This window comes from Xyrauchen texanus, chromosome 2, assembly GCF_025860055.1.
Source record: "Xyrauchen texanus isolate HMW12.3.18 chromosome 2, RBS_HiC_50CHRs, whole genome shotgun sequence".
Lineage (NCBI taxonomy): Eukaryota > Metazoa > Chordata > Actinopteri > Cypriniformes > Catostomidae > Xyrauchen > Xyrauchen texanus.
This window is the reverse complement of record NC_068277.1, coordinates 6,766,919-6,788,543: the sequence shown is the minus strand read 5'-3', so window position 1 is coordinate 6,788,543 and position 21,625 is coordinate 6,766,919. Positions and strand designations below refer to the sequence as shown.

Sequence of the window (21,625 nt, the reverse complement as noted above, 5' to 3'; positions counted from 1 at the left end):
AGCGAAGCCAAAACATAATGTCCACGCTTGTGGACGCGGGGTCTCATGAGGTAAACAAATATGAAATTAAGGAAAGTTGGTATTAAATTCTTTCAAGAAGCCTAATGAAGACTCAAGAAGAGTCCCTAATAAAAAGTAACAAAAAGCACCATGGTTGTTTGGGCATGTACAATGGTGATTTTTAAAATACCTTGTAAATACTATGGTTCATATAGAGTATATGGCAATTATTCAGTCAACATGACATATATCAAAGTATTGCCATTACCATGGTGCATCCACAGTACTTTGTTCTTCTTTTTTCTATTATGTAACCTCACATGAATAATAATACAGAGAATGAAATCTTTTTTAGCACTGAAAAAACACTGTATCTGATTTGAACCAGCACAATCTTTGGTTTCATAATAAAGTGTCTTTATTTCAGAAATCTGTGATCATGGATAACAATGTAGGAGAGGCTTCTGAAATGGAGAGTCTTGCCTTAAAGTTCGATTTTGCATGTATTTGAGTGCCAGCTGCCATTTCCCTAATGAAGTTAGTTCACATTCACTGTTTTCACAAAGTGAGATCCTAGATTTGCCTAAGATGTACGTAGGCTCCCTGTTTTCCAGTCCACCCAAACTTCTTTGCTGGAGTGCAGGTCGTTGTCAGCTATCGTCAGTCATGGCTGTCTCAAAGCAGGTGCTGGTTTTTTGTTGGATTTCACTTGTTTTGATGCCACTTGTTACTTGTGAGGTTGGAAAAGAGGAAAACGGACAACAGCAAAATGGTTATGTCAGGGAAGTTCAGGAGGATGTCAATAGGGGAATGGAATGTAAGATTAATGAAGAGTTTCTGTCATGGGCTCAGGCTAATACGAGCTGTGAAAATCGAGGGGGACATCTTCTGAGAGACAAGAAGGAGATTATGGAGTGCTTACAGAGCCTGTCCACAGGATCTGGACCGTTGTGGGTCGGTCAGGGTTGGATGAATAATAACTCCATGAGTGGTGAGTGCTGTCCACAAATTTCCATCTGTAGAGCCTCTGTACTTCACTATACGTCAAGCAGAAAACTATCCACTTAAAAACCTTTTCTTATGGTCATTAAACAACACAGAATGTGCTATTCGACAGGATTTCAACCAAACATTGATTATATTCAAAATAATAATAATTATAAACATTTAAAAACACATCTTCTAATTTAGAAGTTAAAACAGTGTTCGTTCTTCTTTTTCCTTACTGCAAATGGGCAATAGAAAAGTAAGTAAATAAATAGTCCCTGCAGACTAATGCATTTGGGTGGATGAGCACTCTTTAGCGGGGGAAAAAAGGAAATAAAAAGAAATTAAATAAAGGCTTTTTAACATTTGTATTAGAAGATATGCCTTGGACTATCATTGTTCTACTAATTAAATTGTCAACTGTATTTATTTAGCATGCAACATGGAATACCACATAGAAAATCTCTTGGTTTAAGTTGCTATTCTCATCTCATTTTAATAGTTTGTTTGGAGGGATTCATTTTTAGGTGATCAAACAAGATCTTGAAATTGACGTTGGTGCAGTACTTGGTCAAGTTTGGATGGATGCCTTTATATATTGTTCTGTGCATTATATATTGTTTACTTTTAAAAACAGAGGTTCCATTTAGAACTAAATCGCTTTTGTTGTTCTTTTAGAAGCTTTTTAAGGTCACATCCACGCTAATCCATTTTTATTTCAAGATTCCGTTTTCTAAAGTTGTTGTTTCCCATAGTATCCAGAAATGGAGAGCGTTTTCGGTGAAGGAAAACTGAGTTCTAGTGTGGATTAGAGGTGTAAATATAGCCAAATTAAGTTGCCTATGTTCCAAAAAGAACATTAAAGCAACCCAGAAGCCAATAAGCTGATCTGAAGGACACATTATGTAACCTCAAGAGCTGTAACCTCCAAATAACCATATATGGAACTCAAAAACCCATTGCAGTTTAAAACGGGTTTTGATGACAAGATCCTAAGGGGCTGCAGAGAACTAGTGAAGAACCTTGATTTTTTTAAGAGTATTGGAGAAATGTGAATTTGATCTTTTTATAATGTATAGTGGTGTGTGGAATGATGTACTTCCTGGACAGTTGAAACATATGTTTGTGTGTGTTCACAGACTCTGAGTGGACAAAACATGCTTCAGATACCCCGGTTAAAAGTAATGGCTATGAAGGCAGTAATCCAGATCACCTTGATTGCACCTACATGGTCACAAATCCATTTCAGCTGGTGGCCACACCCTGCAGCATGAGCTTACGTTCCATCTGCATTCTAGGTAAAGAAAAATAACACCTCTTAACACAAACATAAATCAAAATATTGCCTGATGGTATGAATCAGAGTATCTAATTATCCTGAGAAAATACAGAGAAAAGAAGTGCAAACACATTTGTGCATACTTTCTTTAAAGTCAACACTAGGATGTAATACTCTAGTTTTGCCATTACAGATATGAACACACATGTGAATCCAAATGAAGCAAAGAAAAGGAGCCGCAGAAGTATCGTGGATACATTAAACACCCTGTCAACTGTAGTAGATACTGTCATGCTGTTGGAGGTTTGTGAGATTTCTCAATTTTAATATAACGTGAGTGTCTTATTTCAGTCTTTTGAGATCAAATATAGTTCATGAAAACAGATTTTATGAGAGTGTTTTAAGAGAACAAGCCTGGAAAAATAGAAGGAAAAGGAAAGGTGGAGCTAGGGATAAAGGTAAGAAGAGATATGATATACATGAATGATATACACAAAAATTAGGGCTGTCGATTTAACGTTGAGTTAATTCAGCGCTATTAATTATAAAAAATAACGTGTATAAAAAAAACACAATTAATCATGTGTCTGGACCGCAATAAGGAAGATTCCTGAGAAATGCAAGCTTGTAGTACCACCTGTTTTCTCCAGGGGGCAGTAAGTGAAACTTCAGCTGTATGAGCAATGTGCAGCTTACACAGAGAACAAACCACACTCACCCAGCAGACAACACAATATGAGGGCACGTTTTTGCATTAAAAACAGTAACACAGCTTTAAATCCGAACATAAAGATCTCTAAGCGTTAAACTACGTTTAACTTGACACAGAAACCAAAAGTGAGACGCTCCAAAAGCATCCGTCTGATGCAGCTGTACATTGACGGGTCCTTAAACAAGCCCTTATATTATTGTATTATACCCCTTTTTGTATTGTCTTATCAATGCTTCACTCCTTTGCCACAATAATGTAATGCATTTTAATTATCTGAATATAATATTTTATTTTATTTTATATACAGTATATATTATTTGTAATTATTTAAATATAACTATTTATCATTTTTACATCTTTATATATATTGAATTATTGTTATTTGAGGGGCTTTTTCAGCAAATATTGAAATATACGATTAATTCGATTAATTAATCTGCACTCCATGTAATTAATTTGATTAAATTGACAGCCCTAATAAAAATGTTTGGGATCTTTGAGCCTGCTTGTTGAATTGCCAGTGTTCAAATCTTAGGGGTGGGGTCTCAATGGGTATGAGGAATAATTCACCAAAAATGAAAATTCTGTCCTATTTAAACCTCATGTTGTTTCAAATCCGTATAACTTTTTTTTTTTCTTCCATGGAGCACAAAAGGCAGTGTTTGGCAAAATGATAGCCTCAGTCACTATTCAGTTGTATTGTACGAGACAAAGATGCAATGAAATTAAATGGCGACTGAGGCTGACATTATGCGTCTCCTTTTGATAAAAAAAAAAATACAATTAACGTGCTTTGTTGAATTAAAAGAAAACTGTCGAATGACTGCCTTTACACAATGTGATTTTTTTTCCTTTATCCAATTTTTTATCAGCAATTTCTTTTCTGTCTGAAAGTTTTTAACATGTCCGAACGCACAGTTTTGTTTAGCATTTCGAGGTCACGCACACCACGCAGCCTATTCGTCACCAAATTGATCTTACTGTGAATTCGGTGACAGTAATTCGAATGTTCTTTAGCTGAAATCATTCTATACTTACCGAATTTCAAACTGCTGCCCCCAGTGGCCCGAAGCTGGAAATGTATGGGTACGTGTAAGCTCTAGTTTCTGGTTGAAATATCAACAGATGGACACCAAAATCGAGTTTTAAAGCAAGTTGTTTTTAATTGTAAATTATGTAATACAGTAAAGACAGTGTTCCCATGCATCCTGGAAAACCTGGAATTTTGCAATGCAGATTTCCAGTCATGGAAAATTGGAAAAACACCCAACACTCCTGGAAAATAATTATTTGTCCTGGAAAATATTTTAATAAAACTGTTTGACTGTGTTACTTATACTGATTTTGTTACATGTATAAAAACATGATAACGATCGAGCGCCGATTTAAATGATATAAACACTAAACACCATCAGGGTAACGCATGAGAAATTTCAATAATAAAATAAACATGTTGAGAGGGCGCTCAGAGTCACTCACACAAACACTAAACACCATCAGGGTAACACATGTGAAATTAAAGTTATGCAATAAACATGAACTGAACTACATCACATATAACCCCAATGTAGATAAGGGGTTTTAAAAATAAGAAGAAACCATAGAGCCATTCCCATAGAGTGATGTAGACAATTCAGGGATGTGGATTTTTAGGAGGCCATGATAGATATGGGCCAATAGGGGGAATTTAGCCAGGACACCGGGGGTACACCCCTACTCTTTATGAGAAGTGCCTTTGGATTTTTAATGCCCACAGAGAGTCAGGACCTCGGTTTAACATCTCATCCAAAGGCCTTTTTACAGTATAGTGTCCCAACCACTATCCTGGGGCATTAGGACCCACACAGACCACAGGGTGAGCCCCCGCCAGTTGCTGGCGGTTAGGTTGCTAGTGGTGTCCATGGAGAGGCTAAACATTTTTTGGGGTAGTGGGTGGCTCAGTGGTTAAGGCCTTGGGTTACTGATCAGAAGGTTGGGGGTTCAAGCCCCAACACCACCAAGACTGCCACTGTTGGGGCCCTTGAGCAAGGCCCTTGACCCTATCTGCTCCAGGGGTGCTGTATCATGGCTGACTCTGCACTCTGACCCCCAGCTTAACTGGGATATGTGGAAAAAAAAAAGTAAAACATTTCTCAACTTTGTCACTTCACTGGACACACCCACATACAGTCACCAGCTGTTGCTTGTGTTGCCACTGGCAGTGTGAATGCAGGTTTTAGTTTTCCCAAAGCGGTCTCCCATCCAGGTTCTGGCCAGGCTCAACCCTGCTTAGCTTTAGCAGGCAACCAGGCAAGAGCTGCAGGGTGATATATAATTTGCAAAATGATGAATGCATTTGAATTGATGCAAAAAATGTCTGATGGGTAATGGTGCCTGTCAGTCATTCGGCAGAATGGGGTCGATATTAGGGTCCTGGAACATTCAGTAGCAACATGTCGACTTCCTGTGTGATCATGTTGTCTTTGAATGATAAGTGTAATGTTACATATTGTTAATTGATAAAGCAGCTTTTGTTTCTCTTTTGGCATTGAGTGAAAAATATCTGCAAATAAAAACCCACATTTTTGTCAAACTCTGTCGACATACGGCTTAAATTAGGTAAACAAAAATCCTTTAACTGAAGGTAGGCCTACATCATAGTTGGTAGACTTTTAATCTAAAGCAATGTACAGTACACTGACTACATAAACATGCCCTATGTAGGTTGTGCCTTGCACAATGGAGATATGAGATCTCAGTGACTGACCGCCTGTTCCAGAATGACACTTCCAACTCAGATCTTACGACCATCATCCCACTAGAGAACATGAGACTCAAGATTTGAACCATTCTACTTCCACAAGACTGAGTCGTTGATTTAGCCACACCCCCTCCTTCCAAAACCCCGCTGCACTCTAAAGGGACCAAATGAGCAAATCATGCAGAAATGGTTGTTCAAAAGCAACAGTAGCAAAATAGCGCCCTCAACTGACAATTGATATGAACAACATGGCTTAAAAATGGCGGTAAACCTCAATATTTAGCTGAAACTACAACACTATGAGAACGTGCAATATGATTGACATTGTTTGCTGTTTAGTCTAGATCCGTCTCAGAGACAGTTGAGATAACTTACAACACTTATATTTCATTAGTTTTTTTTCATGGAAAATCACTTACATCACTTTTACATTTTAAGTAACTAAAAGTATAGCGCAGCAGATCCCAACCATTTATATATATATATAACAAAAATATTCAGATAATTAAAATGCATTACATTCCTGTAGCAGAAGAGTTCATCATTGATAAGACAAAAAGCAGCTTTAGAATACAATGTATTGTTTACTACCATATTATTGATCATAAGTCAATCATTGTCACACAGTTCACAGCAATCCATTACACAAGTGAATTTGTCAATCAGTTGGAGATTTATTATGAGGGCTTGTTTAAGGAACCGTCAATGAACACCTCCGTCAGACATGCTTGTGTAGCGTCTCGGGTGCGTTGCATCATAAACATAAAATGTTCAGTTCACTGTGTCAACTTATAAGTATTAAACTTAAATATAGTTTAATACTTAGAACATATATTGAGATCCCTTAGTTCGGATTTGCGCTCCATCAAGTGTTTTGAATGCAAGAACGTAACGCATGTTTGTGTTGTTCTGCCTACTGAAGTGTTTTCTTCACTGTATAAACTGTGTGTTGACACACAGTTTAAGTTTCACTTACTGCCCTCTAGTGTAAACAGGTGGTACTACAATCTTGCATTTAAAAAATGTACGCAAGTAATCACATGCCCCCAGACCATAATAAGTAAGAGTCCTGAGAAATGCAAGCTTGTAGTACCACCTGTTTACACTAGAGGACAGTAAGTGAATCTTCAACTGTGTGTATATATATATATATATATATATACATAAAAATATGTTTATTTTTTATTTTTTATTATACCATCTTTAAAACTACAGTATTAAATGGTCTGAACCTCTAAACATTAGAGGTTACCAAAGCGCTTTACACTGTGTCCCAATCATCCATTCACACTCACACTCATACACTAATGGTGGCAGAGCTGCCATGTAAGGTGCTAGCCTGCCATTGGGACAACTTGGGGTTCAGTGTCTTACCCAGGGACATTTCGGCATGTGGAGTCATGTGGGCCAGGAAATAGTGACTAGCAGCCGTGCCGCTCTACCACCTGAGCCACAGCCGCCCACAGTAGGACTGGATGTGTTTTTAATGTCTTAATTAGATTTCAATTCTTGTGATTTTTGCAGAACACCAAAAATATACTGAAGGATTTGGAGACAACGACAGACATCATGTCAGGGGATAACAGGGTGACGTATACATTATGAATATAATATTTCAACAAATTGCACTGACAACATTCTCATTGCTTCAGACTCTTGTACTACTGTGAGCATAACACATTGTTCTGCACTCTCTGCCATATTGTAACTCCTTTTCTTTTACTTTTTTATCTGACAGAGGAGATACCTGCAAAGTATATTAGATCACGTAACAAAGGTCACCCCTACTCAAAACCAGATTGATGAAATTATCAACAGCACTTCAGCCATGCTTCTATACTCGCAAGAATGTGCCTCTAATGACATGAATGATGTAAGTGAAGTTTAAATATTAATAGGTCAAACGATTGGGAGGCTTATTGTCCCTCTCAAAACAGATGAATGGTTTTTATTGTTATAGCTTTTCATTGGTGGACATTTCTTTTATCCATCAAACAGCTCGAGAAACTCATTACTCTTGCCGGTCGCATATACACCAAGGTTCTGTTCAATGCAGGGAACGTTGCCAAGGATCTTCCAACAGGCACCATTGTTGTCAACAGGTCATTAAATGAATGATTATCGGGTAAAGTTAGTATGTGTAATCATTTGTCTTTGATGCAATGCCCTCAGCATTCATAAAGCTTGTTCTCCGTGTCATCTTAGCTATGACTCCAAAAACCTGGGCGGAAAGGCAGTTAGCTCAAAGCGTGGGACATCATGCAAGTTGCCTCTTACTGCGTTGAATAATTTACTGCCTGCTGGGAATGTCAGTGTTCAGGTACGCTATTCAATGATGTTTCAAATCCCTGGTTTAATCGTTTTAGAAGTTATAAGATCACTTCAAGTCAACGTGAAATTCATTTTGACCCATTTTTACTTTCTTACTACACAATTCCATGCTTGTCTATATATTCTTCCATTCAAGTAGACAAACCCCTCCCTTCCAATTGTCCCAGAGAGACAACATTCCAATTTCATTCCCCAATGTATCCCATCTTGTTAAATGTTCCTTTTCATTGAAAATGCACCACTTTATGGGGGTCAAATGGGTTGCAAAATGTTAAGATGACTTTGAAGTATCTTTCTATATACCTGTTTCATTGTTTCCAAATATTACAATGACCTCAAGATGTCAAGATGATAAAACGTTGTTATTGCAGCTCTTCGAGTTTAATGAGAATCCAATGATGGACATGTCGAACGAAAGCATCACGGGAACGACCTGCAGCTTTTCTCTGTCGAGTCCAGACTCTGCAGTTAAACTCAGCAATCTTACACAGGACATTGAGGTGAAAACATGCAACTGAATCCATTTTATTACATATTAAAGTATGTGAAAACTTGAATTTGATCACAGAACCCTTTGAATTGCATGTTATAATATGTACCGGATTGAATGACATCTTTATGTGCAGATATTTCTGCCTCGTCCTGATGCTGTGGTGCCCAAAGTCGTGGATATAACCTGGAAGAAAATGTATGCTGTCACCACATCGTTCAACATCACAGACACAAATGTGACTGTGATTGTCACAGCAATACCGATTAAAAACGCAACTCTCAAGGTGAACCTGTTCCCACCCCTAGACCGAAACTCCAGCAACATAAGTGCTATTGTAACCTTAAAAGGTAACGTCTGAAAGATAAAGCATATAATGTTTCCCATGTCATTAAAGGAATATGTTTACCATTAGTAAAAGATCAAGAGTAAATCATAAGCTTTCTTTTACTGCATCTGTAAACTTTAAGTTTGATGCCTTTCTGGGTGAATCTCTCAAAACATGCAGAAATTAAAGAAGTAAGAAACTGCTTAAAGTTGAAATGCTTAAAGAAAATTAAGCCTATTGTAGGACCAGTACGATTGATGGTATGACAATCAAGCACCCCCCCATGTTGTTACCGTAATGCAGAACAACCTTATTCTTATTATTAAAAATCGTATTATAAAATTGTTATTAATATTTTTAAAAATCATATTATCAAAGGCAAAAACTAAATAATAAAAATAAAAATGACTTCCGTCTCTGATTGAAAATTGTATTAGTCAAAAGCAAAAAATCCTAAGGTATTTTAACATTTGTAATGAATTTAATATAATTTATACAATTATTAAAATAATTAACTAATATACAGTGATAATATATAAAACATATAAAAATAAATCGAAATTATATATAAATATACATACACAAAAAACTAATTAATTACAGAATTAGTCATATAAATATATTATAATATATAAAATAAATAATATTTTATACAAATGCTGAAGTACAGTAATGAGAATCGAATATGGATCAACATTGCACATATTTGGAATTACAAAAAACTCAAATGTTACTATATTACAGATTACGGTAACGTGTAATTGGTAAAAACTTTATATAAATATTTTTTAAAAATAATAATGAAATAAAAAAATAGTAATGATGTATTTTTTTAAATTGTAATGAATTGAAATACATAAAAATTTATGACATTTTTATATGATAATATATAAAATATATAAAAAATTTATAAAAACTTTATATTTATAAATAATGTATATATATATATACACACACACTACAGGTCAAACGTTTTGAAACACTCATTCTTTATTATATATATTCTTTATATTATATATAAAATTTCAGATTTTATAATAATAGTAAATTCATCACAACTATGGAATAACATAAATGGAAATATGGGAATTATGTTTTGACTGAACAAAATCCAAAATAAATCAAAACTGTGTTATATTTTAGGTTTGGAGTTCCCATCTATGTTGGGCACTTATTGACGGCTTTTCTTAATTATTTGGTCCAAGTCATCAATTTCAAAAACACTTTTATAATGACATAAATTAATATGGTGGCACAATTATATTTTTGTCTACAAAACTAATTTCAAACATTTAAACATACGCCTTCAGATCAAACGATTTTAAAGATCATGAGAAACATTTCAGTCGTGTTTCAAAACTTTTGACCGGTAGTTTAAATATAAATATATGTGTGTGTGTGTGTGTGTGTGTGTGTGTGTGTGTGTGTGTGTGTGTGTGTGTGTGTAAGTGTGAGTGTGTGTGTGTGTGTGTGTGTGTGTAAGTGTGTGTGTGTGAGTGGGTGAGCGTGTATTTATTTAGACCAAATGTCCCCATAAGGATAGTAAAACCCGAAATTTTTGACCTTGTGGGGACATTTTGTCGGTCCCCCTGAGGAAAACAGCTTATAAATCAAACTAAATTATGTTTTTTGAAAATATAAAAATGCAGAAAGTTTTCTGTGAGGGTTAGGTTTAGGGGTAGGGTTAGGTTTAGGGGATAGAATATAAAGTTTGTACAGTATAAAAACCATTATGTCTATGGAAAGTCCCCATAACACATGGAAACACTACATGTGTGTGTGTGTGTGTGTGTGTGTGTGTGTGTGTGTGTGTAAACATACACATAAAACTAATTAATTATATAATTATTAATATAAATATATTATTATGTATCAAATAAATAATATATTTTACTATACATTTATTACGGTAATGTGTAGTTAATAAAAATGTAACATAAAAAAGTAATAATATGAAATAAAAAAGGCTTAAAAACAATACAAATAAAATCATTTTAATAATTTATACAAAATATAGTCACATTATTATAAAACATATTTTTAAAAATAAAAAATAATGATGCATTATTTAAATTATAATGAATTTAAAAAACTTTACAATAAAAATGATATATATATATATATATATTCACAAATAAAAAATATTAAAACATTTATTAGAATTTTTTAAAATAAAAACTCTAGTATAATAATGAAAATCTAATAGCAAATAATGTGAATTACATAAACTCAAACATTAACATGACACAATTTAGCAATTCGGTAATGAGTAATTGGGGGCCATATGTTCTAAATTGTCACAATGCAAACATTAAAATAATTATTAAAAATAAGCGTAATTTTCTGGATTCAAAATATACACACTAAGTTTATTGTATTTTTATTTTGGGGTGTTTTCACGAGATTCAATTGTCTTTATGCATTATTTGCAGATGGTTACCGTTGGCTGATCACCCCAGAGATGAGGAAGGATGGTTATGGGATGTGGAAGGTGGCAATTGAACCAATTAATTACACGGAAAGTGACACACTGGCCATGAAAGTCTCTGTTTTTGTTACCAAGTGTGTGTTTTGGGACACAGATCTTGGAGATTGGAGTAGAGAGGGCTGCAAGGTAAGACAAATGCTTGGGTAGCAAAGTATATGAAATGTACAGTGTCTTTATAATGTTTGTGAATCACTGTCTAATATCTGTCTAACAGGTTGGCTCCCTTTCAACACCAAAATTAACTCACTGTTTGTGCAACCACACAACATTTTTTGGGAGCTCCTTCTTTGTGATGCCAAACCAGGTTGATTTGTCCCAGACCGCAGCTCTCTTTGCCACAGTCAATGAGAACTACATTGTGGTGGTTTTGCTCAGCTGCTTCTTTGCTCTCTTCCTTATGGTTTTAATGTGGGCCTGGTATGCCGACCGCAGAGCTCTCCGAACGGTACGGTACACTCTATTATTTAGGTACTCTCACTAAGTGAACATGCTTACTCACCATATCAACCATGCATACATGCCACTCATATTGCATCCAAACTATCAAAATAATATGAAACATAATCAACAATGTATTAACTACCCCCAACCATGCCAAATGACACCTCTTACTCATGGACTGCCATATTTCCTCTACATTGTTTAAATTGTAAGTGGTGTTTGCTATATTACTCATACTTTGGGTTAGGGAATTTAACAATCCCCAATACTAAACTCCTGCATGTTTTTATTACGGACATGATTGATACCCCACAAACACCCTAGCAACAAGTAAGCAACACCTTTTGTGAAACACCCACAAAGCCCTAGCAACAAGTAAGCAAAACCTTGACACACACCAAAAACAGCCTAGTGAAAAGTAAGAAACATCTTGACAAACACCCACAAACACCCTAGTGACAAGTAAGCACCACCTTTTGTAACACACCCACAACACCCTAGCAACAAGTAAACAATACCTTGACAAACACCCTAGCGACAAGTAAACAACACCTTGACACACACCAACAACACCCTAGCAACAAGTAAGCAATGCCTTGACAAACACCCTAGCGACAAGTAAACAACACCTTGACACACACCCACAAACACCCTAGTGACAATTAAGCACCACCTTTTGTAAAACACCCAAAACACCCTAGCAACAAGTAAGCAACACCTTGACACACACCCACAACAGCCTAGCGACAATTAAGCAACACTTTCACAAACACCCACAGCACCCTAGCAACAAGTAAGCAACACCTTTTGTAAAACACCCACAACACCCTAGTGACAAGTAAGCAACACCTTTTGTAACACACCCACAACACCCTAGTGACAAGTAAGCAACACCTTGACACACACCCACAACAGCCTAGAGACAAGTAAGAAACACCTTGACAAACACCCACAAACCCCCTAGCGACAAGCAACACCTTTTGTAAAACACCCACAACACCCTAGCAACAAGTAAGCAACACCCTGACAAACACCCAAGCGACAATTAAGCACCACCTTTTGTAAAACACCCAAAACACCCTAGCAACAAGCAACACCTTGATACACACCCACAACAGCCTAGCGACAAGTAAGCAACACTTTGACAAACACCCACAGCACCCTAGCAACAAGTAAGCAACACCTTTAGTAAAACACACACAACACCCTAGCAACAAGTAAGCAACGCCTTGACAAACCCCCACAACACCCTAGCAACAAGTAGCAACACCTTGGGGTGACAAAGTTTCACAAACACCCTAGTGACAAGTAAGCAACACCTTTTGTAACACACCCTAGCAACAATGCAATGCCTTGACAAACACCCACAAACACCCTAGCGACAAGTAAGCAACACCTTGACAAACACCCACAAACACCCTAGCGACAAGTAAGCAACACCTTGACAAACACCCACAGCACCCTAGCAACAAGCAACACCTTTTGTAAAACACCCACAGCACCCTAGTGACAAGTAAGCAACACCTTTTGTAACACACCCTAGCAACAAGTAAACAATGCCTTGACAAACACCCACAAACACCCTAGCAACAAGTAAGCAACACCTTGACAAACACCCACAAACACCCTAGCGACAAGTAAGCAACACCTTGACAAACACCCACAAACACCCTAGCGACAAGTAAGCAACACCTTTTGTAAAACACCCACAACACCCTAGCAACAAGTAAGCAACACCTTGACAAACACCCACAGAACCCTAGTGACAAGTAAGCGACACCTTTTGTAAAACACCCACAACACCCTAGCAACAAGTAAGCAACACCTTGACAAACACCCACAACACCCTAGCAACAAGTAAGCAACACCTTGACAAACACCCACAGAACCCTAGTGACAAGTAAGCGACACCTTTTGTAAAACACCCACAACACCCTAGCAACAAGTAAGCAACACCTTGACAAACACCCACAGAACCCTAGTGACAAGTAAGCGACACCTTTTGTAAAACACCCACAACACCCTAGCAACAAGTAAGCAACACCTTGACAAACACCCACAGAACCCTAGTGACAAGTAAGCGACACCTTTTGTAAAACACCCACAACACCCTAGCAACAAGTAGCAACACCTTGACAAACACCCACAAACACCATAATATTGTCTCTTAATTAATCTTGGTTAATGTTCATTTAATAAAATACTATTGTTCATTGTTTGTTCACTTTAGTTCATTTTCCATTAAGTAATGTTAACTTATACAGCTTTTAATTTAAAAATGTATCAGTAAATGTAAGTTACAAATCTTCCTTTTTATCAACCCGGCATACTAAAATGTTGACAAATATCTGTGCCCAAAGCGGAAGATGACTCTTTTGGAAGACAACCATCCATGTGCACAATACAACTACCTTATAAACGTGCAGACAGGCCACAGGAGAAAGGCAGGAACCACTGCAAAGGTGTTTATATACAGTATTGTCATCTATATATATTATCTGTATAATGAAGGTGCGTTATTAAAACCCTTCTTTTTTTTCTTTTGTTTTTTGTCAGGTTATGTTGACACTCCAGTTCGCAGAAGGGCCGAGTGAAACATACAATCTGTCTGACCCTGAGAAACCAATGTTTGAAAGAGGAGGGGTGGATGTGTTCCTGCTGAGCATTCCCTTCTCTCTCGGAGAGCTGCAGAGCATTGATATATCACATGACAACTCTGGTGGGAACCCTGATTGGTAGGTGTTTGTATGTTCTTTCTTTTGCATGAGTTTTCTTATTTTTGCATAGTAAGCTAGGAACACAGTGTACTTGACAATGAGCTGATATGACGTGTCACTTATGTGTCACTTCATGTCCTTTTGTATTTGATCACATTTAAAACACCTCTGTGTGTGTGTGTGTGTGTGTGTGTGTGTGTGTGTGTGTGTGTGTGTTGCAATTTGCAAAGCAATATTGAACCTGTTCAATTCATCAAAGAATGTCTCAAACACTAATTTCACCCTCAAAACGTGTCCTTCAATAATCTGTGATGAAATAACGGGTGGGGGGGTGGGGGGGGGGGTTGCATTTTAGTGAGCTTTTAAATGAATTATGTTGCATATGTCTCACATCACAAAGTGTTTCTTCAGGTATCTGGACAGAGTCACAATGCAGAATTTACAAACTCAGGAGGTCACACACTTCCTGTGCCGCACCTGGCTGAGAGGAGACATGTGCAAGAGGACCTTCAACTCTGCCATGAACAATGAAATTGCAAGCTTTGGGTAGGTACTTGACCTTAAAGGGATAGTTCACCCGCTAACTAATTTTGGAGCAACAACAGGGTGAGTAAATGATTGCAGAATTTTCCATCTAAGGTGAACTGTCCCTTTTAAACTTACATAAAAATAAAAATAATGGATTATTGATGCATGTACTTTCATCTTGAAAACCCCCATTCCAGCAATATCTTCCAGACCCGAACATCCTCTGGCTTCCGGGACGAGCACATCTGGGTGTCGATAGTCGACCCCCCTCGGCGCAGTCCGTTCACGCGCGTTCAGAGAGTGTCCTGCTGTATGTCTCTGCTGCTCTGCACCATGGCCATTAATATCATGTTCTGGAACCTTCCCACTGATGTAGAGTCTCCTGTCATACTGAAGATAGGTCAGACCACTTTCAAAATGGAGCCTTTGATAACATTCAGACTTTCATCTTTTGGAATTATTTAATACGTAAATGTGATATTTCAACACAATGATATTGTGCCATGTTTTAGACTAGAGAGATATTTGTATATTTAAATCTATCAAATATTATTATATCAGTGTATTTGCATTACATGTGAACATGTACAATTACATATTACAATTCATATAATTTATAATATATATTTTTAATAATAATACATGGCGTAATTTATAATAATGCACAGTGGGGTTCTAAAGTCTGAAACCAATAGTGATGTTTCTATATTCTGCATTTAATTTTTTTTATTATCAGCCTAAAAATGTGATTGAAAATGATTAATTGAAAACAATTAATTTAAGTGCAGTATCTTGAAAAAAAATATTTATTTTGTATCATAACAATGATTTGAATCTTTTTCAAAATCTTAAAACATTCTATTTTATTTCCAGGTTTAAATTCTATTTTGAATCCCAGATTTTCAAAGTGGATTTTATACTCCCAAAAATATTTTTAAGATATATGCATTTAAATTTTATAACATATTTCCATCAACTTGAATTGAGTAATCTTTAACCAAATTAAATAAATTATAATAAAATATTGAAAGTTGTTTCATTTAATTTGGTTTCAGATTACACTATTCAATTTGATGGAAATTAAATCTTAAAAATAAAAATTTTGTAAGTGGTTTTCCATATAATATTATGAAATAAGAATTAAGAGTAAAAATATACATAATTGTTTACTAATTATAATATTAAAACATTATAATCGTTTATTAATTATTATATTTAGAATATTATTTGATTTGAACTATAAATATATTTATAAATAATTAACTTGTTTTTAATACAATTAAATAATAATTTATATATATTATTTATAAATATTGTGTTATTAAAAACTAAAAAAAAAATTACTAAAGTTTTTGTCATAATTAACATTATTTTAAAGTGATCCAAATCATATCAGTGCTTTTTAATGCAATTTTATTTCCTTGGATTTTTCAGGCTCTTTCAAGCTGACCTGGCAGGAGCTCATGGTAGCGATCGAGAGCGGCCTTTTCATGTTCCCCATCAACATCCTCATCATTACAATCTTCCGTCACATCAAGCCCCGCATCCTCCTTAAAGAGAAGATCTCCAAGAGTACAACTCCAGCTGCTGTGGTGTCCATGAACACTATAATTAAGGTTCTTGTAATCACATTATAATTGCTTTCTCTAATATTCCTCGTCAGTGTACATAATATTCTGTATTAAGTGCTCTGTTCTGACTATTAGGAAACCATCGAGCTGTTGACTCACCTCAGTAAAAGCCCCAAAAACATGCTGGCCATCAAAGAGATTAGACCGGAGACGAGTGGAGATCTTTTCTGGGCTCTGAATAAAGTGCATGACGTCATCGAGATTATGCAAGGTACTTTTACCAGTATTGCATTTGATATAACTTCTAAAGAAAATGTATTTTATATTTAGCATTGTGCCAAAGTCATTTTCAGACTTGTATAGTTAAAGAGATTTCAGTTGCTTGAAAATTGGAGTTTTGTGGATTTTAGTGCGTGTCTATTTTAATTCAAGCCATATATTTGCTAATGTTCTCCTATACGCTGACAAAATAAACTTTTAGCATATATACAGTATGATTTTAAAAATGTACACTCTGTCTTTGGGGAAAATGGAACAAAGAACATTTTAAATTCCGTCATCATTTACTCACACTCATGCTGTTCCTGGTGACTTTGTTATACAGAGAGTTCATGCTACTCTTTTCGGTACAGTGAAAGTGAATAGGGATTGCATCTGTCAGGCTCCACAGTAGTCCATACTGAAATCTTCCAGCATAGCTCTCAATCTCATTTGCCTTTGCGCATATTCAAATAAGGTGCATGAATATGTCAATGAGGCCAAATGCCATTGGCTGTTACGTGCGTTGCAACTAAACGCAACACAGCAAATTTGAATACGTTGAAGCACAAATGAGATTTACTGTAAGTGTTTGGAACAACATTAGTGTGATTAAATGATGACATAATTGTTGTGTTGCGTAAACCACTCATTTAAATCCTGCTATTAGTCTGACACATTACATTATAGTGGTTCGGTTTATAATGGTGGTGTATGTCATTTCTGCGCACTAGTGGCACCAAATGGACTTGCAAAAATAATGACTGTATTTCAACAGGTTTCCCGAAAACACTACCCTGTGTTCCATTGGTCAGGCAAAGAGATAGTCTTCCTCTAAACCCACGGCACCTTTAAACTTAAAAAGATCGCTAATATCCTTTTAAAATAAAGGAGTAATTGACCTTGACATAATGCTAAATAACTAGTTCTGTTGCATATGCGTGTTTTCGGTATGCAAGGACACGTGATAACTCATGTTTACATGTTTACACTCAGTTGAAACCGTTGGCGACTCTCACTGGTCTTACTGCAGTCGTTTTGTGTTCAACTCACTGAGCCACCTCGCTCGTCTCCTGGAGCATGTGGGAGAAAAGGGCTTTTTCCTCAACGAAGAGCTTCGGCAGGCACGTGGAACAGTGGCGATTCTGCTGAAGAAGGCGGAGATAGCGTCTCTCAGACACACTCCTGAAAGGTCAGCACAGTCACTGCTGCAAATACTCTTAAACATCCTAAAATTTCCCCAGAAATGTAAAACGTATGGGTCAAAATGTCCTGGTAGTGAACATTTTTTAAACATTTGATATATTTAATAATAGGGTTGCATGGGTTTAGTTTGGGTTTAGTGACTCTGCATAAATATATATAATGTAATATTAAAATATAAACGACTTTAGTGACCGTAACTGTCAGATATCTGATTTCTCTAAAAGAAATAAACTTTGAAGACATTCAATGTGAAGAAAACAGAGATTAAATTAAATCCACAGTTTAAGACAGTAGAGAGCTGTATAATCTCACATTTATTCTAACCGGGCGTTAATTGTGTTTTGATATCTTTTACATTATTTACAGATTATTTTAGATTATTTTTATAGGTCAGCTCAACGGAAGTCTTTGACATAAATGAGCAAAATTTGTTATTTTCTTACTGTTAGAATATATATATATATATATATATACATAAATATTTATATATTGTACATATATTTTATATATTTTTTAAATTAATTTATTAAATGTAATTATGAATAAAAACACATTGTACATATACATATATATATATATATATATATATATATATATATATATATATATATATATATATATATATGTAATATTATATATAAAATATCTCAAATCAAAATATTAAAATGTTTTATATATAGAAATACATAGTATATAAGATTTTTTTTTATAGTTTAATATTATACTTAGTTGAACTTAATGGATGGTACATTATTCAATTTAATATTTAGTTAAGTTTAGTTTAGTTTGGAAAAGTTATTTTGGTTATTTTGGTGTTTTGATCAATATTCCTCAATGCTATTACACCACACTTTTTCCCCAATTAACATCAATGTATATATATATATATAGTTTATTAAATGTAGTAATTTAAATTAAGAGAGAGAGAGAGAGACTTACATTGTATATTAGATTTTTTTAATAGTTAAATATGATATATTATACTTTGTTAAACTAAATGGATGGTACATTATTCAATTTATCAAGAGAAGACAAGTTATTTTTGGTATTTTGTTGTTTTGATCTTTTATATTCCTCCACACTTTTGTTTTCTTTCCCGACCTTTCTTTTTATTTGTTTCTAGTCCATTTTCCTGCTTTACATCGATGGTTTTTGCATAAACGCTCCTGCTGCTTTTAATCTCACAAGTGTTTCTTTGAAAAACACAAAATGCAGATGTCTGTTCTGAAGTTCCTGTGACTCCTCTGACAAAGAAGCTTGTGTGTGTGTGTGTGTGTGTGTGTGTGTGTGTGTGTGTGTGTGTGTGTGTGTGTGTGTGTGTGTGTGTGTGTGTGTGTGTGTGTGTGTGTGTGTGTGTGTCCCAGCACTCCAGTTGTGCAGGTCCAGAAGAAGAAGCAGGGCTGGTGGTTGCCGTGGTGGTTCCTGTTTGTTGGTTGGTTCCTACTCTTTGCTATGAGCGGGCTCTCCACTTTCTTCACTCTGCTGTATGGTTTCCAGTACGGCAGGGATTCGTCCATACAGTGGGTGATCACCCTCACACTGTCTCTCGTACAGAGCATCTTCATCTTGCAACCTCTTAAGGTAGGAAACGGTGATTTCTGGGATATTCACGAGAGAAATCAGAGAAGCAGGAGGGTAAAAGGGTGTGTTCGCTCAAAAATGGAAATGCTGTATCATTTACTCGGGTTGCTCCAAACCCGTTTGGCTTTCTGTCTTCAAATAAGTAACATTGTGAAGAATGTTTTCACGCCCTTTTTCCATATGTATATTTTTTATTTGTTTTTGTGGGCTTTAATGCTCTTGTATGCGTACTGAAACTCGCTGTGTGGAGATGGGTCACGCCACGTTTGACGTCAGCGACACGAAACGGCATCGGTTCCTGCTTGTTATGGAACCAAACTTGATGTGCTAAATTTGAATTGGATTGAAAGCATGAGATTTCCCGCATGGAAAAGTACAAAAAAAACAACGTCATATTGGTTTGGAATGACATGAGGGTGAATAAATAATGACAGAATTGTCCTTTTTGTGTGAACGGATGATTTCATATTTTTTTCTCCATTTATTCTCATTGCCGTCACGGGACAAATCTTTATTTGTGGTTGACCTGAATTTGCAGGTGATCCTCGTGGCAATCTTCTTCGCTATGATCCTGAGGCCAGTAGCCGTGGAGGACAACGAGGAAGTGGAGCTACTCCTGCAGGGTGAGAACATGCACACCAAAACACAAAATAACGTGCCATTGCAGAAGAGTCTTACCGAGCATAGCCAGCGTCTCACCAATGTTTTATTGCCGTTTAACAGAGCAAAAGGAAAAATGTGAGGAATACTGCGGAAGAGCAACATCCTGATTACATATCATCCGATTCAACAAACTGGAAAGGAAGACCTTTATTTGAGACGTCGCCATTTACCAAAGTCACGCGGGCCGGTTGTTATCTAGATGTTGGTGTTGGGAACAGTGGGTGGGCCGATTTCACACATATGTGAATTCTTGGTTTCTCACTGTGTCTTGCAGTTTAAGATCAATTTCAAAATCTGTGTAATTGTACAAAACTTTGTATGTAGCTAAATATATTGTCTAAGTGATTTACTCTATACTGTTCCTATAACAGAGGCCTGTGTTTAACATGCTCATCAGGTTTGTCTTTATTTAGTCATTTGGTAAGAAAAACTGATGCAATCACAAAAAACGGCTCACTTTAATACTATGAATATTATGGCAATACTTGTAAAAAAAAAAACAACCCAAAATATTATTTTTAAAATGTTAATGGAGCTATATTTTAGTGGTCAATATCATTCTTGACACAATATTTCATGTTTAAATTATTAGCAGATTCTCATTGTTCTCCAGTTTTTATCTGCTTGCTATATGCTACCCTTGTGTGTCTGCTGTAATGATGAAGCTAATTAGCATAATCTCACTCTGTGAGGCTACTAAACGTGGTAAAAGTTTTGAATGTTGCATTTAGGAAACTTGTTTCTTTTCCAGCTATGTATCATATCAGGAACTATATAACATGCTAGATAAAACCCTGTATATTCACTATTGTACTTTCAATAATTCCCTTAAATGCACAAAATGTATTGAAGCATACCTTAAATAAATAACCCTTATTTAAAAGGCCCTCCAGTGCTTCAGTCGAAATATACTCGGCATTCAATGGCATTCCAGTCATTAATAAACAGACCAAAAAATGAGAAAGTGAAATAAATTGTCTAAAGTCATGTAGTTAAACTATACTTAACTAGAATATATTAAAAAGAAGCATAAACATAGTAGTAAGTTTAGTGTGAATGCACTTAATCACATTGTACCTGATTAGTTTATGTTATATAAATAATCTGTGACTGTAAGTGCTTTCAGCAGATGCCTCTTTATATGAGCATATATCAGCATACTATAATTCATTTCATTAAAAAAATATTTTTAATTAAAAAAATACCTTTCTTTGGTATTCTCGGTCCTTTTTGACCGGATGGTTTAGATGTGTAACACTTTTTTTGATGATGATCATGATCATGATGCCATTTTTAGTAAGAAGA

At 35.8% G+C, this 21,625-nt stretch overlaps 2 protein-coding genes across 2 annotated transcripts in view; one reads left to right on the top strand and one right to left on the bottom strand.

Moving 5' to 3' along the window:
* The window catches only part of LOC127619449 (cadherin-15-like), a 310,594-nt gene that overhangs the window by 35,890 nt on the left and 253,079 nt on the right, over positions 1-21,625 (bottom strand). The window lies entirely within an intron of this gene.
* On the top strand, positions 617-21,260 carry pkd1l3 (polycystic kidney disease 1-like 3). The gene is made up of 21 exons (XM_052092279.1): positions 617-991; positions 2,127-2,285; positions 2,460-2,569; positions 7,243-7,305; positions 7,457-7,591; positions 7,717-7,820; positions 7,924-8,038; positions 8,421-8,549; positions 8,676-8,889; positions 11,300-11,481; positions 11,570-11,800; positions 14,157-14,258; positions 14,353-14,531; positions 14,925-15,059; positions 15,239-15,441; positions 16,476-16,657; positions 16,748-16,883; positions 17,867-18,062; positions 19,441-19,657; positions 20,196-20,280; positions 20,381-21,260. The coding sequence occupies exons 1-21, from the start codon at positions 667-669 to the stop codon at positions 20,425-20,427; spliced, it is 3,249 nt and encodes a 1,082-aa protein (XP_051948239.1). The 5' UTR covers positions 617-666; the 3' UTR covers positions 20,428-21,260.